This window comes from Protomyctophum bolini (assembly GCF_963924005.1).
Source record: "Protomyctophum bolini genome assembly, chromosome: 8".
Lineage (NCBI taxonomy): Eukaryota > Metazoa > Chordata > Actinopteri > Myctophiformes > Myctophidae > Protomyctophum > Protomyctophum bolini.
The window spans coordinates 20,145,396-20,169,219 of record NC_137869.1 but is presented as its reverse complement, the minus strand read 5'-3'; the positions used below and the strand labels follow the sequence as shown (position 1 = coordinate 20,169,219).

General features: G+C 43.1%; 1 protein-coding gene across 2 annotated transcripts in view; it reads left to right on the top strand.

Moving 5' to 3' along the window:
- kita (KIT proto-oncogene, receptor tyrosine kinase a) overlaps positions 1-23,496 on the top strand; it is a 39,592-nt gene extending 16,096 nt beyond the window's left edge. For both annotated transcript variants that reach the window (XM_080770380.1, XM_080770379.1), the window contains exons 9-21: positions 1,384-1,568; positions 5,898-6,004; positions 6,123-6,249; positions 6,952-7,056; positions 7,435-7,545; positions 8,104-8,245; positions 10,694-10,788; positions 12,217-12,347; positions 13,558-13,680; positions 16,283-16,394; positions 16,843-16,942; positions 17,271-17,376; positions 19,668-23,496. In XM_080770380.1, coding sequence (XP_080626506.1) covers positions 1,384-1,568; positions 5,898-6,004; positions 6,123-6,249; positions 6,952-7,056; positions 7,435-7,545; positions 8,104-8,245; positions 10,694-10,788; positions 12,217-12,347; positions 13,558-13,680; positions 16,283-16,394; positions 16,843-16,942; positions 17,271-17,376; positions 19,668-19,850 — 1,627 coding nt within the window. In that variant the 3' untranslated portion in view covers positions 19,851-23,496. The remainder of the gene's footprint in view (positions 1-1,383; positions 1,569-5,897; positions 6,005-6,122; positions 6,250-6,951; positions 7,057-7,434; positions 7,546-8,103; positions 8,246-10,693; positions 10,789-12,216; positions 12,348-13,557; positions 13,681-16,282; positions 16,395-16,842; positions 16,943-17,270; positions 17,377-19,667) is intronic.
- Positions 23,497-23,824: the final 328 nt, after the last annotated feature.

Genomic DNA, 23,824 nt, shown 5'->3' with positions numbered 1-23,824 from the left:
CTCTGACAAACACAACTGTCCGTGTTCACGGGTTGTGGGAAGCAACCCGGTGGTTTGATGGGGCACTTGTTCAGTGGGTATTTAAAGGAGATAGAATAGCCATGAACCTCCGTGTGTGTTACGATGTCCCGGCGAAGATCCTCGCTGTCAGCGGCTGGTGATTGCAACTGTATCAAGGCAGGGGCAAATAGTTCTTATCATCGTCAGAATGGGTAGGCATACTTTATTTCCTACAGTTTGCTAATAAACACAGTGGTACAATTTCAGTTCACAACGAACACATGATTCACTCAAGACTTGTTTTAGCTGTTTCAAGATTCCAGCATGATAAGTGATCAACAGTAAAGAATTAATGAATGTCTATTGTGGCGTAATTGTTGTGGCGGTCGCTTATTCACATACTATTCATTTCATGAGAAAGGAGTTTTAAGAACTCCACGACATCATGAAAAGTAGACAGTGCAAGTCCTTTTTGCTTTTTCCATGTCAACCAACATGTCACGATGACACTGTCAATTTCAAAATAATTCCCATAGAACTGCACTATGCTTTTGCAGTCGCCCTTCCTGACAAGAAAGTCCTCTGCATCTTGCATGTGCTTGTACACCGAAGCACTAAATCTGCAGTTCAGGGATGATGATGCCGTATGCATGACGCATGATTTGGGATGGCACTGAAATGGTTGGCACACTACGCCCCCAGAGGCGCAGCTAGAGTCCAGACAGTCTCCAATTGGCTGGCTGTTTCCACAAGGTATAATTAATAACGTACAGTACGTGCATCCTTAAAACTGATTTATAAATAAGAGTTTATAAATAGATGGATTTGGATTAATTTGGATCGAGATTGCCCTCATCATTCTTTTGTACGCAAACTTAGAAGTTAATTCCGTTCAGTTCAGCTTCTCTCTCTCCCTCCCTCTCTCTCCCTCCCCCTCTCCCTCTCTCTCTCTCTCTCTCATGCGCGCGCACGTTAAAACAATAATGAGCCGTGATACGTCCATGAAAGTATTGCTGTCGGTACATGTCCTCTGGTGTTTGGAAGACGTGAGGAGCACCTCCAGTGTCGAATCGGCGAGGAATCTTTCTTTGTTTTTTGCCTATACTCTCCCCGTGCAAACGTGGAATTGGGGGGTATGCAACAACAACAACACATGAAAAGTTACAGAATCAAGGTTTGGCACAGAATCTCTCTGGTGGTGTGCACTGTGCTGTGCCAGGGACATTGTGTGACAAGACAACATCTAACTGTTTGTGTGTGTGTGTGTGTGTGTGTGTGTGTGTGTGTGTGTGTGTGTGTGTGTGTGTGTGTGTGTGTGTGTGTGTGTGTGTGTGTGTGTGTGTTGTGTGTGTTGTGTGTTGTGTGTGTGTTCGCTCTGCTCAGGTGCTCCCAGCAGCTGAATGCCACCCAGGAGGAGCAGGACGTGGTCACGGTCACAGTGCTCAGTCCCATGTTCGGGAAGACCGAGGTGGAGAGCAGACTGAATGTCAGCAGGGGGAGGTTCCACACGCTGGAGTGTGTGGCCACCGTGGAGGGAGAGCAGGCCTACACCTTGTTCTCCATCAGCGGTGAGCCACCTTTCTACCTCCTCCCAGTCGTAAAATGACCCACACCAAAAACAAAAAAACAGAATTACTCTGTGTGCGTGCGTGCGTTAGTGATAGTTAAACTGCCACAGTCCAAAGGCCACCGTGTCCCGTGAACCGGAAGTAAACAACGGCTGTTGAAAAAATAAATTTGAATAACTGTAACTGAGATCATCAGGTCTTTAGTTATATTATTATTATTATTATTATTATTATTATTATTATTATTAATTGTTTTGACCAAAAACGCAATCTGGAAAAAGCAAAAAAATTCACTATTGGTTTTCACGGAATGATGATTTAACTCAGATAGCACCACTCGCCATGGGCACTTGCTCGGCTAGCACGTCACCCCAGAGCGCCTCTTCTGATGACACCGCTGCCTTATTTTCAACATTTCAATTTTAACTTAATGTTTTTAATGGCAACCTGGCAGCAAGTTCTGAATTAGGTCCGCATTCCGCAATCTGATCTCATGACAGCACATGCCTCCTACAAGTTCTATTTCACACGCTGTGCGAGTTCTATAGGTAACACCCTGCACATTAAACCCCACCGCCATTAGAGAGGGAGAACATGGTGTGCACACATCACTCATAAAATCAATAAATACAGTACAAATGTTGTCAGGTGTGTCCTGGCGTCGGCTTGTCTCACGTTTTGTTGCCAGTTTCATATACTGTGTCCTTATAATCCCCCCCATCACCATCATTAGATTAAAATTAAGTGAGTGTGAAACTGTCAGTTGGGCAAATTCATACGTATTCTCAAATGAAAAAAGCATTGGCGCGTTTCTGCCTATGCAAAGTATGTATTAGCCATTAGTGTCTTTAGAAAAGCACCTTTTAGGCAGTGGTGGAAAGTACATCCAAGTACATCTACTATAGTACTGCACTTAAGTACAAACTGTACTTTTCTATACTTTTACTTCTACCCCACATCAGAGGAAAATATTGTACTTTTACTCCACTAACCAGTAAAACACACTAACCACTACAGCCCTACAGTATGTATATATACATATTGTCCATTGGAAAATAGTGAAGCGACACATTGTGAGCTTGTAGATTGGGTATTTTGAATACCGAACATCTACTTATAACAGAGTATCTACATTGCAGTATTGATATTTTTACTTAAGAATGCGAGTTCCATCACTGCCAGATAGAGACGCTCAGAAGAGATGTTGAAGGTCACATAGCTTCTTCCAAATAATCTGTTGTGTAAACATGAGCCAGGAGAGATACCACTAAACTCCATGGCTGTGATAGTTATGACTTTAGAGAAAGGGGTCGACATCAGGTCCTTGTTTACATTATAAAAAAATCTATAATCCTCCCCAGCATTTCAACACAACGGCTCCTCCATCTGCTGCGCGACACCCCCCGGAGCGCTGCACGCACCCCAAACGGCTGAGGAAACTTTGTATGTTTGCAGCCAGGCCCGGAGACGGGGGGGGGGGGGGGGGGGGGGGTTGTGAGTGTGTGGCAGAGCATGGGATGGGGACGACGACAGCGGGCATGTGGGCGAGTATTACAAGCAGAGTGGGCACAGACAGGAGCGGGCACAGCCAGGCATGGCAAGCCTGTGGGAAAAATGTCCAGTTTTCTTTTTTTTCCACGTCAGTGGGCGGAGGAGGAGGTGTAGAAAGTTACGGTGCGCGACTGGGAGCCCCGGCAGCCCCGCAGCTCACGGCACCGTGAGCTGCGGTGGAGTGGCGGTGGCGTTGAGGGTGCGTGGCGGGGGGCGGGGTGGGTGCGGGGGCTTTAGTGTCAGTGAGCTGTAGCGGAGAGAATGGAGAGGGAGGGTTTTAGGAGCCACTGACAGGTTTACAGGGGATTAGTTCCTGCAGACTCTGCATTCTCACATTCTGAAGAGGAGAGAAAGCTTCTTATCGCTAAAGAGCTTAGTAACGAGTACAGTACCCCAATGTACCGAGGAGCTAAACAATGAGGCATCACCCCACTGTACCGAGGAGCAAATAAACAATAAAGCATCATCACCATACAGCCAGACACAACACTGATGTAATTATTCCTTCGCCACAGCTGCAGGTTGTAACAGTGCCGCGGTAAAATGCACTCCGTCATTGGATGGAATATTAAACCATTTCATTGGTTAATGCTGTGCAGACAATGATAAACAAAACAGAGGTGTTCGGGAAGAAAAAGACCAGAAACAAAAACAGAAGTAATTATTGCACACAAACAACCAGATTGTTTTGATTAGCAAAAGGCAGCAGAGGGTCTTTAAAGATAGACGTATTCTGTACAAGTGTCATTTTCAACTCATCAGTTGAAATGTATCATGTTTCAACACTTTGTGAAGTGCTACAAATTGGTCCTCCTGTATTTCCTCAACAGCTGAAGTAAGATCTTTTCACGCCTAGTAATTACAGGTGTTGGTGTTCCTCTCACGCACATGCCTACCTGCTGCGCGGTTGCGCTGCGCCATGATGTGAGCATGCAGATAGGCTGTTGAGGAAGTAATTACAAATTCCATGAGTGAGTTTGCGCAAGCCTAGTGAAGGCCAAACAACTCTGTACGCACCTCACAACACTGCGGCAGACTACAGACTACACAGTATACCATCTCACAACACTGCGGTAGACTACAGACTACACAGTATCCTCATCTCACAACACTGCGGTAGACTACAGACTACACAGTATCCCACCTCACAACACTGCGGTAGACTACATACTACACAGTATACCACCTCACAACACTGCGGTAGACTACAGACTACACAGTATCCACCTCACAACACTGCGGCAGACTACAGACTACACAGTATCCCACCTCACAACACTGCGGTAGACTACAGACTACACAGTATCCCACCTCACAACACTGCGGCAGACTACAGACTACACAGTATGAGTATCCCACCTCACAACACTGCGGCAGACTACAGACTACACAGTATCCCACATCACAACACTGTGGTAGACTACAGACTTCACAGTATCTCACCTCACAACACTGCGGTAGACTACAGACTACACAGTATCCCGCCAGGGCAAGCATTTGGCAGAGGTATGTACGGTATTTACAGCAGATCTCCGTTAGTGGTAAAAAATACTCACATATATTAAGTAAAAAAAAAAGGAAGTAAAAGCATCAATACTGCAAGTAAAAAGTCTGGAATTCAAAGTTTAAAGTACAAAAGTATTGCTATCAATACTTTTGCTTATTCCACTGTTGTGGATTTGAGAAATGTGTAACACTGTATTTAATGATATTTCATGAATTGATCTAATGACCATGTTGTGTTGGTTCCACCGTGGGTGTCTATTTAAGTGGGTGCATCACTGACATCTTGAGTTTGACCAGATGAAGAGCCTTGGCTCGAAACGTCGTCAATAAATGTATGCGCTGTGGAGTGTGCGGGTTCCCTTCTCTTTTCCTTTTTTTTATTTACTTAAAATACCAAAAGTAAAAGTATTAATTCTGCAGAATGTCCCATTTCAAGTTATCAAACATGTATAAAACGATGCGACGCATTGTGAGCTTGTAGATCAGCTATTTTCGAATGGCTAAAATGTACAGTATAGGTTGAAGTGGTTAATGTATGTTTTGTAATAATAATCAAAATCTACAAAGTAACTTCTTCTTCTTTCGTGTATCATCCTCAGTATCGAGTAGCCACGCCCTTGTCTCTGGTAGTTTCCACTACTTTTATGTAGTGGAGTAGACGTAAATGTATTGAAAATTGTAGTTGCTAGTACCTCAAACTTTTTATAAATGTACTTAGTTACTTTCCACCACTGCAGATCCCCGTAGTTAATCAAAGGAACGTAGCCTCAACCAGTTTTTTACAGTCATGGTTTAGAATACGATGGTTTAATATGCTGTGTCAAGTGTGTTCCATCACAGTACTCACTGTACGAACACGGAGTTCCAAGTCACACCCTAGGTGATGGAATGAAAAACGGTCTAAACCGCTCTTCCTTTGATGGTATGACTTTTTTATGTGTTGTTACTTGTTTGTGCAGTCGGTCAGTGTGCCTTCAGAATCTGAATGATCCAGAATCCTGTCACATCACAGGTTTATAGGTGTGAAACAGTTGGTGATTTTTGTATTTATTTTTTCGTGCAAACGCCGTCGTTTTTGCTATTTCCATAGAAAGAGAAAGGGGAGGCAAGGGGAAGAGAGAGAAAGATACATAAAAAAACAAGAAGAATTGTATCTATTTCCTCATAGTATATCTATCTGGTGCCTATCCGGTATCATTTTGTTTCCTCAGACTCTCATTTTGTTTCCGCAGACTCTCATTTTGTTGTTTTCTTTCCATGTCTGCCATTCAGAGAGGACTGTTACGCATGAGTTGTTCACTCCATTGCTGATCGGATCTGTGTCTGCAGCATCGCTCCTCTGTCTCATCCTTATCGTGTTGTTCTACAAGTACATGCAGGTAAGACGTTATGTGTCCCCGCCTGCGCCATACATCACTGCACATCAACATTTACTCACGGAAACTCCCTCTCGTCGGCTTCTGTGGTGACCTGTCTCCCTCCTTTCCTTTCTGTCAGAAACCCAAATACCAGATTCAGTGGAAAGTTATCGAGGGCATCCATGGGAACAACTATGTGTATATTGACCCCACCCAGCTACCGTACGATCACCAGTGGGAGTTTCCGCGAGACAAGCTACGTTTCGGTGAGTATCCCACAGCAGCCCCATGACATCACCAAAACCATCCCCATGCTTGACAATTCCCGTGGTTAGGAGGTGCTCATGAAGTAAAAAACAAGATTAAATGTTTGTTCATCGCCAGATTCGCCACAGGGTAAAGTAGCCAATGCCAGAGTAAAGACAAAGTTATAGGCATGAGCATGAATGCAACACCAGGACATTTTGTGCATTGTTTACTTCCTGCACCTGGAATGAACTGTATACTGTTTAATGGTTGGCACACACAGGGTACAATTGCACACAGCAGGATCTTAGAAGTCAGTTGCATAGTCAAATGTGCTGTGTCCCGGTAATGGAACAGTGCAACCGCAGAGGACTGGCCTGAGGGCCTTTTGTGATGATTGATAGACACTGCGTGTTTGCTGTCTGGTCGTGGTGGTGACTATTTGTCTCTGGTCATTTCAGCCGTTTCCATGGCCCATTAATGATGAGATCCCCCTCCCGCCCCACCCCCCACTCCCTCACTGCAAACATGCTATTGTTGACACTCACAGGGTGTTATTTTCAACCACCTCTCCAACAGGATCTAGCGTGTCCGGGTACCTGTGCCGCCCTCGAGGCTCAAGCTCAAGTTTTCAGAGGAGCCCTGGCCCCATGCCAGTGAAAACAGGACCGCAAATAACAGCCGTGTGTCTTGTCTCCTTGTGCCTTTTCATTCCACCACAGGCAAGACGCTGGGATCCGGGGCCTTCGGGAAGGTGGTGGAGGCCACTGCCTATGGGCTGTCCAAGGCGGACTCGGTCATGACCGTCGCTGTGAAAATGCTCAAACGTATGTTAAGCCATAAGAGTGGATGACACGCATGCAAGTGAAAAGAAGATAAAAAGAGATTAAAATGACTTTCATTAGACTATATCTATTTGGCTAGGTGCACAGAACGGCTGTGTGCTGGCAAGGGCTTGTGAATGTGTAACTAGCAGCTTAAGTGCACAGATCTGTTTTTACTTTTTAGATGCATTAGACCTGGAAGAAATGTTATATAGACAGTAGACCAAAAGTTGTGTGACATTTTCATTAACCCAAAATATATATGGTATCCAGCAAAACACCACAACTGTAGTACTAGGCAGATTGAGTTGGTTTCATCCCAGGAGTGTTGTTGTTTAGTTTGTTCCTGACATTCTGACTGCTCCAATTACATCTCTGCAGCCAGTGCCCATGCTACCGAGAAAGAAGCTCTCATGTCTGAACTCAAAGTTCTCAGTTACCTGGGAAACCACATGAACATCGTCAACCTCCTGGGAGCCTGTACCGTTGGAGGTGAGAGGAGCTGTTATGTGTTGATTAAGGCCTTTCAATCTGGCATACCTATGATATTAAGTATGATATTACATGGAATGATATAAAACTCTTCCAAAATGTTGAGCAATCTATAACCAGTGGCCCCACTGCAGGTGAACAGGTAGCATTGCATGAAGCTCAAAACGAAATGTATCCTCCACACTTTCTGTATTAGATCAGTACTAGAAGTCTTTCTGTATTAGATCAGTACTAGAAGTCTTTCTGTATTAGATCAGTACTAGAAGTCTTTCTGTATTAGATCAGTACTAGAAGTCTTTCTGTATTAGATCAGTACTAGAAGTCCATCTGTTTTCCCTTTTAAGCTTGTGGATCTGCTACTTTTGATGCTTTTGTGTGGTGCAGTGTTGTAGGTAAAGTAGTATATAAATATATATATTTTTATAATAATAGAATTTGGTTTCTGCCCGACAGCAATGATTTACACAACCCACAGATGGACAGACTTACCCACTTTCAGGTTGGCGTTCCTATCTGGGGCATAATGTTTACAATGTTTCCACTTCACTTTGTCTGCAGGCCCTACGCTGGTGATCACTGAGTACTGCTGCTTCGGTGACCTCCTCAACTTTCTGCGCAGGAAGAGAGAATGCTTCATTTGCTCCAAGATGGAAGAACATTGCTACTATAAGAACATACTGCAGCAGCGAGACATTGGCGGGTCAGTGTCTGGTTTTATGGCAGTGATTGATTTGCAAACTCCTTCATTTGGTCCATTTGGTTCCATTTGTACATTCCCCTGTAGCCTCCCTCCTCAAGGACCCCTGGGGTTCTCGGGACCCCACATTGAGAACCACTGGTTTATTACTTGTGCGAGCAGAGTGCAGATTGTGTATTTTGGTGGCGTCGCTCGGCCAATCAGAGCGCAAGTTGGCAGCTGAGCTTGCTGAGTATGTCGGTGGCGTCGCTCAGCCAATCAAGCCCATATGGAGATTGCAGATGTCATTAATATTGGCCAGCAACTCTACATCTGACCTCAGACCCTTAGATCTCCATATATGGAGCTGACCTGTTCTGATATTTGCGAACGCAGTGATTGCGAACGCAGTGATTGCGAACGCAGTGAGCACTTACTATGAGACCTATGTAGCAGATCATTGCGAATGCAGTGAGCACTTACTACCAGTAAGACGCGGGAAGCGAACGCAGCTCGTACATATTTGGGTTTTTTTAAGATTTATTTTTAAGTTATTATTTTTTTAAGTTAAGTTATTTTTAAGTTAAGTTTTTAACTTAGCCATAACCATATAAGGAGTCCCCAAAGCAGCTATACGTCCAAATATGGAGTGTGTTGCATCAATCACAAACAAATCACTCAGCTCCATATATGGGCACAAAGGGGGGGGACACAGACAGACAGACAGACATGATCTGCTAGGTCTCATAGTAAGTGCTCACTGCGTTCGCAATGATCTGCTAGGTCTCATAGTAAGTGCTCACTGCGTTCGCAATGAGACCTAGCAGATCATGTCTGTATATAAAAAAATAAAATAACTTAAAAAAAATCTTAAAAAAACCCAAATATGTATAAGCTGCATTCGCTTCCCGCGTTTGCGCGTCTTACTGGTACTATATGTTGATCCTTCCCCATCCATCCTTCCTCTTCGATGTCTCCCTTTTGACTGATACCTGTCCATTTAAACTCTAGACGGGCCTGCCCCAAAGTTATTAGTGCAGCCGTGGTGGTTGTCTCAAAATCCCAAACCAAGGCACACCGTTTGGGAACCAATATAGTCAATATAGAATAGATTATAGACAAAGATTGAACAAGATATGCAGACATTTCTTGGTTACTTGTTCAGATGTTGTTTAGACAGATGCTAGGTTTGTTGTTTACCTGGAGAGAAGCTACACGGTTGTCTCTGCACTTCTTATGTGATTTTACCTATTTATTGACTACATCATTTGTAAATCGCTCTGGATTAAGAGCGACAAAGGGAGGCGTTTTTTATTGCATCCCTCTTCCTGCAATGGACCAATTACTGTCTGCAAGAAAGTAAGCCAGAACAGGTTGTGCATGTAGGAATGAATGTGTTAGGAGTATGTTGCGTGCCGAGCAATCATTCCTTTCTTTACTGTAACCATATGCATAATTACTCTGGCGGTTCCTGTTTTTTGGCATGTAATTTTAGGTGAAAACATTTTCTTTCTTTTTGGAGATCGACTAGCTAACTATTAAATAGCCAAACTATAAAGCTATGGCTTAAGTGGTTAACAGAACAGCTGACGTTAAGTCATTGTGAAAGCTGAGAGCTGTCCCAAAACATCTGCAAAGCAACATTGTTGTCTTACAGCATAATCTTATACTCTAGAGCACTGGTTCCCAAACCTTTTGTGACCCAAAAGAGAAATGAGATATTTGCCCGGGACCCAAAGTAGTGGAAATAGTAGATCTACAAGCTCACAACGTCAGCTTTTTTCACTACCTATTTGTGCTAATTTGTGGAATTTCTTTCTGAAAAAACCCCCCGAAAAAAACAAACATTGGATTTAGTTAATTCATGAAACATTTTGCTTTTTTGGGAATATTTTTTGAAATAATAATAATAAAAAACCAAATGTAGGAAACAAAAACTACAATGTGTCTGCGACCCACAAATGGGTCTCGACCCACTGTTTGGGAAACTTGGCTCTAATGCGAGGGTGCTGCTCGCTTTCTTGAACTAATCTCTAAGTTACCTTGTAGATCAGTTCTACATGGCAAAGCAACTAGGGGTGCAACAGTTAATCAGTCGTTTATATAAAACTATCCCTGTTTTTGCCATGTCAATATAGGGGAGAAGCTACAAGCTCACAAGTTGTACGTTTTCAGAACTGCTATTTTCACATGTTTTTCCACGACACCGTCGTCTGAGGAGGTATAATATAACACGAGGCGCGTGACTTGGGCTTCAGTGCCCAGGACGCACTGTGCAGTACGTATAGGAGTATAGTGCCGGAAGGACAGCATGCTTCTATGTGGCTCTCTGTGTTCTGAGCTCAAACTCTCCACATGCTCCTCTGTGTGTCTCTCTGTGTTCTGAGCCCAGACTGCTCCTACTCCTCTCCACATGCTCCTCTGTGTGTCTCTCTGTGTGTTCTGAGCTCAGTCTGCTCCTTCTCTCCACAGGGACAGCAGGAGCGGCTACATGAGCATGAGGCCTTCTGTCGGCGGAGGCCCGCTGGTCAGCTCGTCCTCCGAGAAGAGACGCTCCATCCGCCAAGGCAAGAGACACACCTAATGATACTTAATGAAAAGTACCGTCGACTACATTGATTCAAGTTCTCAGTCGCCACAACTGATTTCAGTCATTTGGATTCTATAGAAGCTTTCTGTGAAAATAGCAGATCTTGTAGATTGGCTATTTTCGATTAGTTATAGACTACAAGTTTAGAAGCATATTCCAGAAACATGAATGGTCTCAGAAATTTGATTTGAAAAATGATTTCTTCAGCTGGTCTGCCTAAAATCATCATTACATTTTCAGTCAGATTTTATTTAGCTTTATTCCATGAGACTAGGGGGGGGGGGGGGGGGTAGTTGATTGACCTAATGAATTTAGTAGATATATAAATTAAAAAAAACTATTTTAACACGGAGTACGCCAAACCTGGCGAAACCGTAGGGTTTGGCAGGCCTAGCTAGCCTGCCAAACCCGGAATCCCGTTTTCCAAGGTTTATATTCTTGAATCCATGTTTTTATCCGATCGAATCGTTAGCTACCGTTCGTTAGCGCAACAGACCAATACGCTATTGAGGGATTAATTAATGCTGGCGGGAATTGTGTTTTAATACAATAATCGTTTTTCAAAATAGCGGGAAAAAAGCAGATTGAAGAGCACAATCTGCTCTTCAATCACAACAGGTGTGATGTGACATATTGTGAGCTTGTAGATGAGATATTTTGCTGTTTTTGCATTTAACTTGTACAATGCACTAGAAAATAGGTCTTCCTAACCCATAAGGCCAATTCTAAAAAGGCCTTCTAAATCCTGACCTAAGATTTCTGAAAAACTTCAAATATTTATATAGCAGCATCAATTTAAAAAAAAAAGATGTAATACTGTACATATCAGACTATCCCGGCAATCAGACTATTGTAGATTTTAAATAATCTAGTTAAGTAATATTAATAAATAAACAAAATGCGCTTCTTGAATATTTGATTAATCTGACAAAAACATAATCGCTAGGAAGACAATGGTGACCCAGTTTTGACTGAGAGCCTGCCATAGCGCAACCTCCAGCTTTTACCAGAGGAGAAAAGCTTTTTTTTAATATATCCAAAATGAGTTAATAGCACAGGCAGACTCTTCACATACTTGAGCATGTCTGAAATAAGTGTCAGAGCTGAAATTGACATGTAAATATGAAATAAATGCTTAAACAGCTATAGGTGTAATGTTAGACCACAGAAGTGAACATTTCAAGCCTGATTTCTCAACTCGCTGTTTTCTGCAAGACATTACTCTATAAGCCATATCTCCAAAACTGGTTGGTCAAACTGAACAACTAATATGTCAATTTGAAGCTATGATTCCCTGCTTTCACATGAGAAAATTCAGTCCCTCAGTCAAATTTGTCCACAGTTATGGATCGCAGCCCTTCCACTGTTCAGTAAACATGAACGTTGCCCTGGTTTTGTGTGTCAGGTGGCTCATGCAGTGATGCGGACGTTGTGAGTGAAATGCTTCAAGAGGACGGCCTCTCCTTGGACACCGAAGACCTTCTCAGCTTCTCCTATCAGGTGGCCAAAGGCATGGACTTCCTGGCCTCCAAAAATGTGAGCATTCTTTTCCCTCGTGTAAAAAATCAAGTCCATTTGGTTTGATTTATACACTCTTCTGACTTAAATTTACACATGTGCATTTTCTGCTAGTGATTATCAAATACCAAAGATTAAGCAAACCTCAAGAGGATGTAGTGCATAAATCATCAATTACAATTTACACCCAACTTGTTTCAGGGCTTGATTTCAACCTTGAGGAACACATGTCACAATGGCTGTCGCACTTACATATGAATGTGATTAATATAGTGGATGACTTGTGACACGACATGACACATCATGGCTTCTCAATGACCCATGAGGCTTAAGAAGAACGTCTGCATGAGACGTGCTCATTTCAAACAATCGCAAGCTGTGGGAAAAAATGAGCAATCACAGCAGTTACTACTGTGTGTGTGTGTGTGTGTGTGTGTGTGTGTGTGTGTGTGTGTGTGTGTGTGTGTGTGTGTGTGTGTGTGTGTGTGTGTGTGTGTGTGTGTGTGTGTGTGTGTGTGTGTAAGCTAAATGATTGTTTAAGTCTTGAGAGAGTCAAGAGTTTAAATTGTTAAACATCTGCTTTATACGTATACACATGAAGGGTTTTTGTTTTTCCACCAGAGTACCTTCATCGCTACCGTTTTTGTTCGTCAAGTTGTTCATTCTTATCCCAAAGAGCACCTTGTTTGGAATTTACTCATCTGCCAAAAAGACCAGCTTCTCTTTCTGTTGATCATGCAGTAAATATTTTATGACCATGGCAGTAAAAGCCATTGGCCTGCTCTTATCCCATTTGACCATTAAGATTCCATATCAATGGACAAAACACACCAATGTTAGATCAACAGACATGATATACAGAAATGGCAACCGTTTCCATCCACTTCTTCCATTCTCTTTTTCTCTTCATTTCCTCCCCCCCCCCCCACCCCCCCACCCCCCACCCCCCTTCCCCACTTAAAAGCGTAAAGCGTGGATCCTGTTTCCACGGCTGGTCAACAGACCTAAAACGTATGTTGGAGAATGTTGAAATATTGATCAGCTGCAGACACTGCTGCACAGCCATCCCTGTGTGTATCAGTGTCAGCATCTGTGGCGACAGATTCCAGTGCGGGAACCCTAGTAGTGCATTACGTTGCGTTGAGCGGCACAAGGATGTCCAAATTTACCCCAGCACATGAAAATGAGTAAGAGATAAGTCGGATAACCATGTGTGCCTCATTTCCAGTGCATCCACAGAGACCTGGCAGCCCGAAATATCCTCCTGACTCAAGGAAGAGTGGCAAAGATCTGCGACTTTGGTCTGGCTCGGGACATCACCACTGATTCCAACTATGTGGTCAAAGGCAACGTAAGTCTGCACTGACAGCACATGAGTCACCTGCATTCTATGAATTCCTTCGTCGTGCTTCCATCTGGATCGGCTCAGCACACATCACACTGTCAACATGCGTTTCCTACACATTTTTAAATTATTATTTCAACATATTTTCAAACATTGGTAGAAAACTTTCACTCATAACATAATGACTAACCCATGACCTGATGTGCCTGGCAAATCTCAAACAGCAACAACTGTTTTGACTCGAAGTACGATTTCTGATAAAGAGCTCAAGGCTTCCTATGTGTGTCGCACATTTGTCAAGTGTAAAAAAGTGCTCACAATCTTATAAATTCTTCCTTCTAAAACGGTTAGTCCCACTCCCAATACTTGATTATGACTGTCACGTGAAATTTCACAGATAATCCACACCTTCAATCACTTTGTATCATCCTGCAGCTGAACTGGGGAAGGGGAGCACTTGATTGCCTTACACACGCGGCCGCCCGCACTCATATGACTGTGAATGTGTGGCTCCAGGCAGCCCCGTAAAGACATCAAGCGCTATTCTCCCATCACATAGTCTACTTGCCGAGCAAAACAAGGAAGTGTGGCTCGCTCTGGTGGCGCAAAGCGTATCTACTTTTGTGAATTTTATAGTTTTATGAGGTTAATATTGCTATATGTTTGTAACCGTTTTAGAAAAGCAATAGGCCACTCGAGGCCCCAGCTTACCGGGTATTTTACAAGGCCTGAGAGGATAGAAGACCCTCCGCTGCACGTCAGGTTTACCTACGCCTCCCAGCCATTGTAAAATACCTGGTAACCTGAGACTGTGGCTTATTGCTTTAATCTACAGCTGACAATCCTAAAGTGTCTGTATAGTATTGATGTTTTTGCACACCCAGTAACGGTTAGCAAAGTTATCTACACTTTGCACAGTAAACGCACTAACACACACTTAATAGACTTCCTGAAGTTATTGTTCTTGCAAAACCCTATATATACTTAGGCTATAGTCGACCAGGGTCCCCCAGGGGTCTATACTTAAAACTTCCTTTTTCCCCCCTTCACAACAAATCTCTCTACCGAAAATACCTGTTCTACAATCTCACAAGCTTAGAACATGTGGTTAACACTATTTATCTGGTTTTGAAGAGTTTTTTAAATTGTCAGCACAATCTAGTGTAGCATGTCATACCACTTGTATGAGCATGAGAAATAAACATCTCCAATCTGAACCACGACCTGTGTGAGAAACTACCAAAAGAGAACAAAAGTTAAAATTACACTAGTCCTTACCCGTTCGAATACATGAACACCAAATTATGTACAGTGTGGGCAATGCGATTTAATAGATCATATTATTGATGTATGTATTTTGAGGTGTAATCAGTCTGGTGTCTGAGGCAAAAGGTGCAGGAAAGGTGCAATTCTGGGGAAATTACAAAGTGGCACAGACGCCTTTGGAAATGTAGGCCCCTCCCACTGATTTAGCTAGCCAATTACAATGTCAAGTCACCCCTGTGATCATGTGTAAGTAATTAGGAGTATTTATCCCCCAAAAATCATGTTTTTGCAACAAACGTTTATTTGTTTTTGCATTTGCAGTGCCCCCTTTGGATGAAAATGGAATTGCTTTTGGCTCTCTGTTGATTCAACCACTCTTGACATGTGTTTAAAATGTGGACCCTCCCACTAACTTTGCAAGGCGATTACGACCGAATGATGATACAGACTATCACAATTCTTCCTGTGGTGTTTTAATCGGATCAGTCCAGAGATATTGTGTACCGATTTGTGTGAGATTTGGACCAAATCTGTAGGTGGAAGAGCAAAACGTATGTTTTGAAGAACATTCTAAATGGCAGAAATCTATCCTGACGCAAATGGGCGTGGCCTATATGGGGAGATGTCATGAGCCAAGGAGAATTTTAGATTTTACGACCACAGTTCAAGGGTTATAAGGCAAAATGTAAAGTGGGCTGTTATAGCGCCAACATGAGGCTGACTGAATTATTGTGTACATTAATTTAATTATTATTATGAACCTCCCCTCCAAGGTTTCTGAGAGAAAAATAAATGTAATTAACAGCGTTAAATTTGTTAAATTGAAATAAGGGCTTCGACTCCCTCTCTGTCTCTCGCATGCACGCACGCTCCATATTGTAATTAGCAGGCAACAGTGCAACACTCTCTCTCTGTCTCTGTGCAACTTTTGCACCTGTTGGTACCCTAAGCAGACAGACAGACAGACATATACTCCTCCTACTAATGACAAGCCTCACAGTGGAACTGTTATTTTACACCTGTACAGTGCTGTTGATGCTCCAGGCGTGTAGGTGTAGGCTCTGGTATGTTCCACGGACAAGGTGTCCTCTGTAAAGATATATGTCTGGCAGCAAACGTGCTGTCATATGGTTATATTGTGTGTGTGCATTACAGTACATTACAACTTAAACCAAAACAAGTATACCGGTACTTTGTTGACCGGAGAGGCGGAGACCTGCAGGGGCCTTTTCTCTACAAATTCCACAGTTGTGGGACAGAAACCGAAAATGCATGATCGTCCTTTTGTCTCAGCCAGGTTCGGCTGAATCAAAAGATTCACATTGTGTTCTCTCTCCCTTAGGCTCGTTTGCCTGTCAAATGGATGTCCCCAGAAAGCATCTTCGAGTGTGTGTACACCTTTGAGAGCGATGTGTGGTCCTACGGTATCTTACTCTGGGAAATATTCTCTTTAGGTATGTTTATCCACACTGTCTGCGCGTGTGTGTGTGCGTATGTGTGCGTGTGTGTGCGCACATGTGTGGGTGTGTGCTTGTCTGAGTCTGAGTTGGTACAGTATGTGTGTTTTGTGGGCAAGTCTGTTTGTGTTCAGGTGTGTGGGCTTGTGGGGAAGTGTATTTCTTTTGTAGGCTTGTTTGTGTGTGTGTGTGTGTGTGTGTGTGTGTGTGTGTGTGTGTGTGTGTGTGTGTGTGTGTGTGTGTGTGTGTGTGTGTGTGTGTGTGTGTGTGTGTGTGTGTGTGTGTGTGTGTGTGTGTGTGTGTGTGTGTGTGTGTGTGTGTGTGTGTGTGTGTGTGTGTGTGTGTGTGTGTGTGTGTGCGTGTGTGTGCGTGCGTGGGTGTGGTACTGTATGTTGTGTCTTGGTCTCTCTGATAGTCTCTGATTGTCTCCATGTTGTCTCTGTAGGAAACAGCCCATATCCTGGTATGCCTGTGGACTCCAAGTTCTACAAGCTCATTAAAGAGGGCTACAGAATGGATGCTCCAGAATTTGCACCCAGTGAAATGTGAGTAAATTATTCATATTCATGTGCCCCGATTTGTAAAAAATGATCAAAACGTGGTTACATAAAATGAATTGTATAATTAAAGTTTATTGAAATTCAAATAACGTTCTTTTCATACTAATATATTATTATTTAATAATAGCCTATATCTACTAAGAAGGTGTTTGTTTTTACCTGTTTGCTTATAAGTAAAGTGTTCGTAAATGTTGCACATTTCTTTGTCATGACGTCGGTCGGTCTCTACTGTTTGTGTGACAAGAGAATGTGTGTGTGTGTGTGTTTGTGTGTGTAATTGTGACACTTGCTGACTGACATGCCATTCCTAAAGGTATGAGATTATGAGGTCTTGCTGGGACGCGGACCCTCTTAAGAGACCGCCCTTCAGGAAGGTGGTGGAGAGGATTGAACAGCAGCTGTCCGACGCCACCAAGCACGTAAGTTGCGTCCACGTCGGTTTTTACATTGCAGTATGGCATTTAACCACTTACAGTACTGTAACCACTTACAGTACTGTAACCCCTATTTTTTGCCCCTAAAATGCGTTAAATAATAGTGTATCTACAAGCTTGCAGGTGCGTTTTAGAATTTCTGGGAATTGTTTGGAATTCTTATTTTATTTTACTGTTGTTTAATGTTTGATTCATTCATTTATTTATTTCCAAAAATGGCCCAAAAAAATAAATACAGTCTCTCGGGAGGGACAAAACAGTAGAGGAGTCTCTCGTGTACAGCTAATTCTCCTCAGAGACCAGTGGAAAATAAGTAGTATGTGTAGCTGTCAAAGCACTTATCCTCAATGTCCTAGCTAAAGAATGAGAGACAGCAGCTTTGACAGGCCATTCACCAGAGTGATTAGGTAACATGATAGCGCCGTGGTTGGTTTGGCACATGCGGCTGGCTCTGTTGACCATGGTCAATAAAGAGTTATACCATTGTCAATATACTAACCCCAAATTCTCAAGCAAGACAATTATGTCCTGTATACCATGGTCAGCTGCATAACCGCTATAATTAAAAGGTTGCTGTTAACCTTTGAATAATGTTGCTGCTAACTCTGAACTGGAAGGATTGTCCCTTCGTCTCATGGTGGCTGAGGTCACTCCGGCTGGGTTTGACCATGTCACTTCCTTCCTACTCTCGCATTACAAGACTGTTGCCTCTCGTCATTTCCAAATGCATCCATCATACAGTCTGGAGCAACGGAAGAGCTGTCATGAGTAAAATATAAAGCGGAAGTGGAGCCTCCTCCCCACTTCCGTTTCGTCTTTACAGTCGCACAAAATTATGCTAATATAAATAGAAATCATATAAGCATATATAGTTTGCTGCTTAGCAGAAAAGCATCCCCAGGACTCAGCCACAGCAGGGGTCTCTCGTGCCACGCCTGTCCCCTGCACATATCGGCCCGCACCCTCATAATCTTCCGTTCTTCTTACCTCACGCTAGTCACGCTAAAGTCTCTCTAGAACCGTTTATATTCCAAACAAGATACATGATGAAGTCACAAAGGAAGACAGAACATTGTGCTTTTGGTCAAAAACATGGAGAGTTCCCTAGTTTTAGAGCTATGAGCCATTCTAATCGGGCCGCAAACAAGGATGTGAACGGCAGCACGCATGCGCGAAACACAAGGCCAACAAAAAATTGTTATTTATTTATTTTTATATATCAATAAAAAAGCCCTAAAGACGTGTATACACGTCTCCTGCGGTTTTATTAGAAAGGATGTCTGTACACGTCCTTTGTAAATATAGTGTTAAGAGTATAGCCACACATCTGTGTCAGGTGGAGCATTGATTGTAGCCAAAGCAAGTCGAGATTTCAGTCCCGTCAATTTCCCACGTTGTCTTGTGGGTTGTGACTGTGAGCAATGTTTTTCTGCTGTGTAGTTTGTTTCACGTACAGTACGTTGGAGTTGTTGGCTCACTGAAAACTACACGCAAAACTTCCATAGTTGGTTCTTGATGGTTGACACCCAATCAATATTGAACTCCAAGCTTCAGACGTGTTGGAATTCACGTACGTAGGATTGGGATCCTTTAGGATTGTAACAATTACGGTTTCTTAACGGATTCCCTCTTAACGGTCTAATTCCTCAATGTTTCCTTTTTAATATTCCTATACAGTAGGTGTTTAAAATGGAAGATTACAGGTCTGTAACTCTAAGGCCCAAACCACACCAATGATTCACCATGCAACTCCTTGCAACCAAACGATTGTGAATAATTGCATGTAGTTCCATGCAACCATTATCCCCAATGGCAGTTGCAAGGAATTGTAATGTAATAAACTGGTATTGTAATTGTATAACAAACCCAATAACCAGCTCTGACTAGAAAACTGGTTCTAGAAACGGTTAAAAATGTGATGGAACCGATTTCGGTACCTCGATGTTGGCTCCCGTTCCTCCAGATCCCCCAGTTCCGGATCCCAACCCTACACACTTTTCTCCCATAGAACAGAAGTGAACATCTGACCTGTATGTGTGACCATGCCCTTATACTGAGCTGTACACTGGTGCCACACACTGAAAATAGCAGATCTATATAAGCATACATTGTGCTGTGTTGTGAGCCTGTACATCTTTTGGTATGCAACACCCCCGCGCAACAAAGTAGACATTACAACAATGTCTCTCTTTCTTTCTCTTACCCCTCTCTTTCTGTGTAACGGTCTCTCTCTCTCTCACACGTATTGTGTCCATCTATTTATCTATCCTTTCTAGATATATTTGAACTTCAGCACTAAGCTGAAGGCGGGGACCAGGGAGGACCACAACTCCCAGAATGCAGCGTTGCAGCGCCTCAGCTCCGCCGGCAGCAACAGCCCACCGACCCCGTCCCAACCTTTGTTAGCGCACGACGAGGTATTCCTGGAGGGCATGAGCCGCCGGGCCCACCCGGTGTAAAGGACCCCACCCCGCTAACGCTCGGCTGCCCCGCTAAGTGCCTGTAAAGTTCCTCCACCAACCCGACGCCCCTTTTGGATTGGTTCGGATTTGTTCTTGGACAATGTGGTACTGTATCTACCATCTGTGTTATTACATGTACCAGGAGGGACTGCTTCTGACCACACTGGAGGACAGACTGGACAAATCCTCTCCCTTTCATGGGACTCGAGACCCCCCCCCACCCACACACACGCACACACACACACGCTGAGGTGCGAAGGGGCATAAACCTTTTATGCTACAACTTCAACTGTCATACAGTCATATTAACTCACCGTCATTCACTACACACTCGTGTATGTGTGCTTTTTCATTGGGTTTTTTTGTGTGTTTTTTTCTACACTACCTTCTTGAACGTTGCCGCTCGACTATTAACCTTTCGGTTCATACCATTTGATGATTGGTGTTCAACATTTCATTCCTCTCTGGTGAAAGGTTATGTAGTATTTTGTATTACATTTTGGAGCACTGCCAGAGCGAACGTTTGATGAGAGGCACGCACGGCACTTGAACTTCACATCTTTCATGCCCGTTCTTCTTAATATTTCTGTTTATTTTTTTTACACTTTTGTTACACTGTCAGTATTATTTCCACATGTACAGGTCCTCTGGTTATATGAAGGAGAAACTCACAGGGGCCAATTTAAATGGGGATACCGGTAAATATAAGCTAGACGGCATGTTGAGATCGCTGCTAGAGAACATTACCATTCCCCTTCACATTACTGAACTGTTTTCTGCCGGACCCAGACCACTGTTGACTTCTATTCTTTCAGGCAGTGAAGTAGGTTCACCTGATGTCCAAGGTCTACATTAGTCCTTGATTAGACAATTAGAATGGAAACCAGCAGTAGTTTTGGTCTGCTGCTCTAGTTGCAACTAACTGGTGCCCAAGAGATTAATTTATAACTTTACCAAATCCATTTGGCATACAAGCATATCTATGAAAAGAACGCAGTGTGTCAGTCCATTATTTCTTCTACACTTGTAGAGGCCTGTCTTTTTGGAATTTCTCCTCAGATATGGTACTTATTTACGTTTATGTGCTTTGCGTTTATGTGCTTGCTCGCTGTACATGTGTATATATCTATTATAGTATCAGTAATGTTAGCGGTAGTTGCAATTTTATGGCGAGACGGGTAGTACTGCTACATTGTTACAACTTTTTTAAGACATGGCATCTTTTGAAATGTGTAACTCTTGAATTAGGCATCATGTCCACAGAAAGTGTTTTATGAGCTGCAATCTGAGTCATGCATTTCTATAGTAAAGCCATGCTGGATCGGCCAACATCCAGTGTTTTATTGGTGGTGCACAGTGTGCGATTCGAACACAAATGCAGAACGCAGTTTTGCTGAGAAGTACTATAAAATAAATGTCAAATTCGTTCCTCCTGGCTGTTTCTAACAATTGGGTCATTTACAACCTGATGTTTACTGTTATCCAAAATCCAGGGAGTAGTTTTAACAGAAGTAACTGAAGACATCTGTTACAACTAAATTATAATTCTGACTGGCAGAAAATTATCACATTTAGCAGGAAAGAAAAAAGACAAAGTTTATCACACACTGGTAAGAGGCTCGGTGGGTTAACTACGAGGAACATTAGCTGTTTGACAAGATGCAGCTGGCAGACAGCATCTTAATTTGACACATTGCTGAAGGACACTGCAGACACTGACACTGTTGTTTCAGCTATAGGCTATTTGTGTTAATAATGCAGATGACGTTCGAATATAACAACCGTTGATATGTTCTAACGTCGCAGGCATCAGGAAATAGTCTATGCGAGTTATCTGGACATGAAATCCAAAGTGCTCCTCCGCTCATGAAACACCTCCTGTGGAGACAGTCACAGCCCCTGAGCTTTTAGTTTTTGTAGTGCTGTAAAAGACAAACAAACAGGTGAATGTTGGTGGATGGTGTCGCTCACGCTGGGGGCGTGGCAGTGTGTAAATGTGTAAATAGCTGCTTTGAGCCCATGGTAGCTCCGCTGTGCACTCTTTGTTTACTATCATCAGACAGGTACAGCCATTTCAAAGGTTCATTTCCTCCTGCACACCATGACCTGCTCTCCCGCTGTCTTAGAGATCGGCTGACGGGAATGGTGGTGTTTAGCCTGACAGATGGCGGACAGCTCTCTCTCTCTCTCTCTGCCCCCTTTTCATCATCGATCTACCCGCTGTGCGGCATTTGGTCACAGATAAGAAAAAAAAAAAAGAAAAAAAAAATATACTTGGGAACCCTGCTGATTTGTCTGACCGACACTAGAATCATATTCGCTGATGCATGTCATTGTCAGTTGTGCGATTGCAGACGGGCCCTCGCTGCATTAGAAACCTTATGTTTCTAGGGTAAGAAAGGCTCTGAGGGCCCGCCATCCAGGTGTCCATGCCGGGTAAACAGTGGTCACTTCCCTGTACTGTCGGTCAAAGGGTAGTGCTGGACAGTGCTCTCGGGCCACTAGCTGACTTCCCATTCTAGCACTCATCTCATCTTTGTTTCCAGCTGTTTCCTCCATCAAACGTGGGACTTCCAGTAGCTCTCAGCCAGTACTCCCACTCACTGCTTTCAGCATTATGACTTCCCTCTTCCCACACCGGGATGTTGTTGTGAAGAGGACCAAGAAAGTGTCCTGTTTGTCTCTCGGCGTGTGTGTGTGTGTGTGTGTGTGTGTGTGTGTGTGTGTGTGTGTGTGTGTGTGTGTGTGTGTGTGTGTGTGAGAGTGTGCACACTGCACACGCATGCCTGTCTACAGTAACTGCATTTCTGTGCATGTATGTATATTAAAACAAAATACTATAGAGGTGCCACTATTAACCACTTAAACCCTATAGTCTTCATTGGACGTCAAATAGCTGGTCTTAAAGCTTGCAATGCTACACGATGTAAGCTTGTAGAGCGGATATTTCCGCCACATCTTCGCCTATTTACACCGAATGTTGGCCTATTATTGGCTCAGAACAGGGACTCAGGGTTCATGTGGTTAAAGACCCATCAGATTGAATAGGCTAACGGAACACAGGATCCCAGCCTTCTTAGCCCAGTCTTGTTGTTTGTACTGTAAATATATACGTGCGTTATATTGTAAAGAAATGTCGACGCTGTCGACAGTGTTCTCTCTTAATGAAGATATATGGTACTCTGATGCAAAATTGTATTATGTTGTAATTTTCAGATGTGCACACAGATTGCAATCTCTAAATGAAACTGGAAACTTCACTTGTATTCCTGCAACCATAGTAACCTGCTGTAACATGAAGAGATTAGCCAATCGACGGCTAATGTCTTCGGAAAACTCATTCCTTCAAACGCATGCTGTGTTCATTCAGGATCATTAATACAAGGACATACAGTCATACATGCTGTACTATAGTAACAATCATCAGGTATCACTGCGTTACACGTTGAACTGGAACCATTTTCTCTGCATTGATACAGGCTCTGTTTTTCATTTTGACATTTCATTGTTCCCTTAAAATCTAAAGAGAGTTTTGTTTTGTGCATTTTGCTAAAGTATATATTTATTACACCTGAGGCTATAGTGTTATTGTGTAAATCTGATGTGTTACTATTCCATGTGTCAATGTAAATAAAATTGTGTACAGTAATTGGAATTCCCAGTAGATTACACCTTCCTTCCCTCCTTGCTTTGACACACTCATGCCGTTGTTTTGAACTAATACACTATGACATCACATAATTCCTTTCCTTGATTCTATCTGGCGATGCACAGACAGCTTCTGGAGATTTTCTCTGACACATGACGTATCAATTATAGCTCATAAGCGGCACACTGTCAGCCATCTGTGTTCTAGGCTGTCCCCTCAGGCGACTGTCGTGAAAGATTCCTGTTCACTCACACAGACCTTCACTGTACCAAGGCTTGGCGAGGATACACTTTGCTGCATGACGGTGTCACACGCCGAAGAT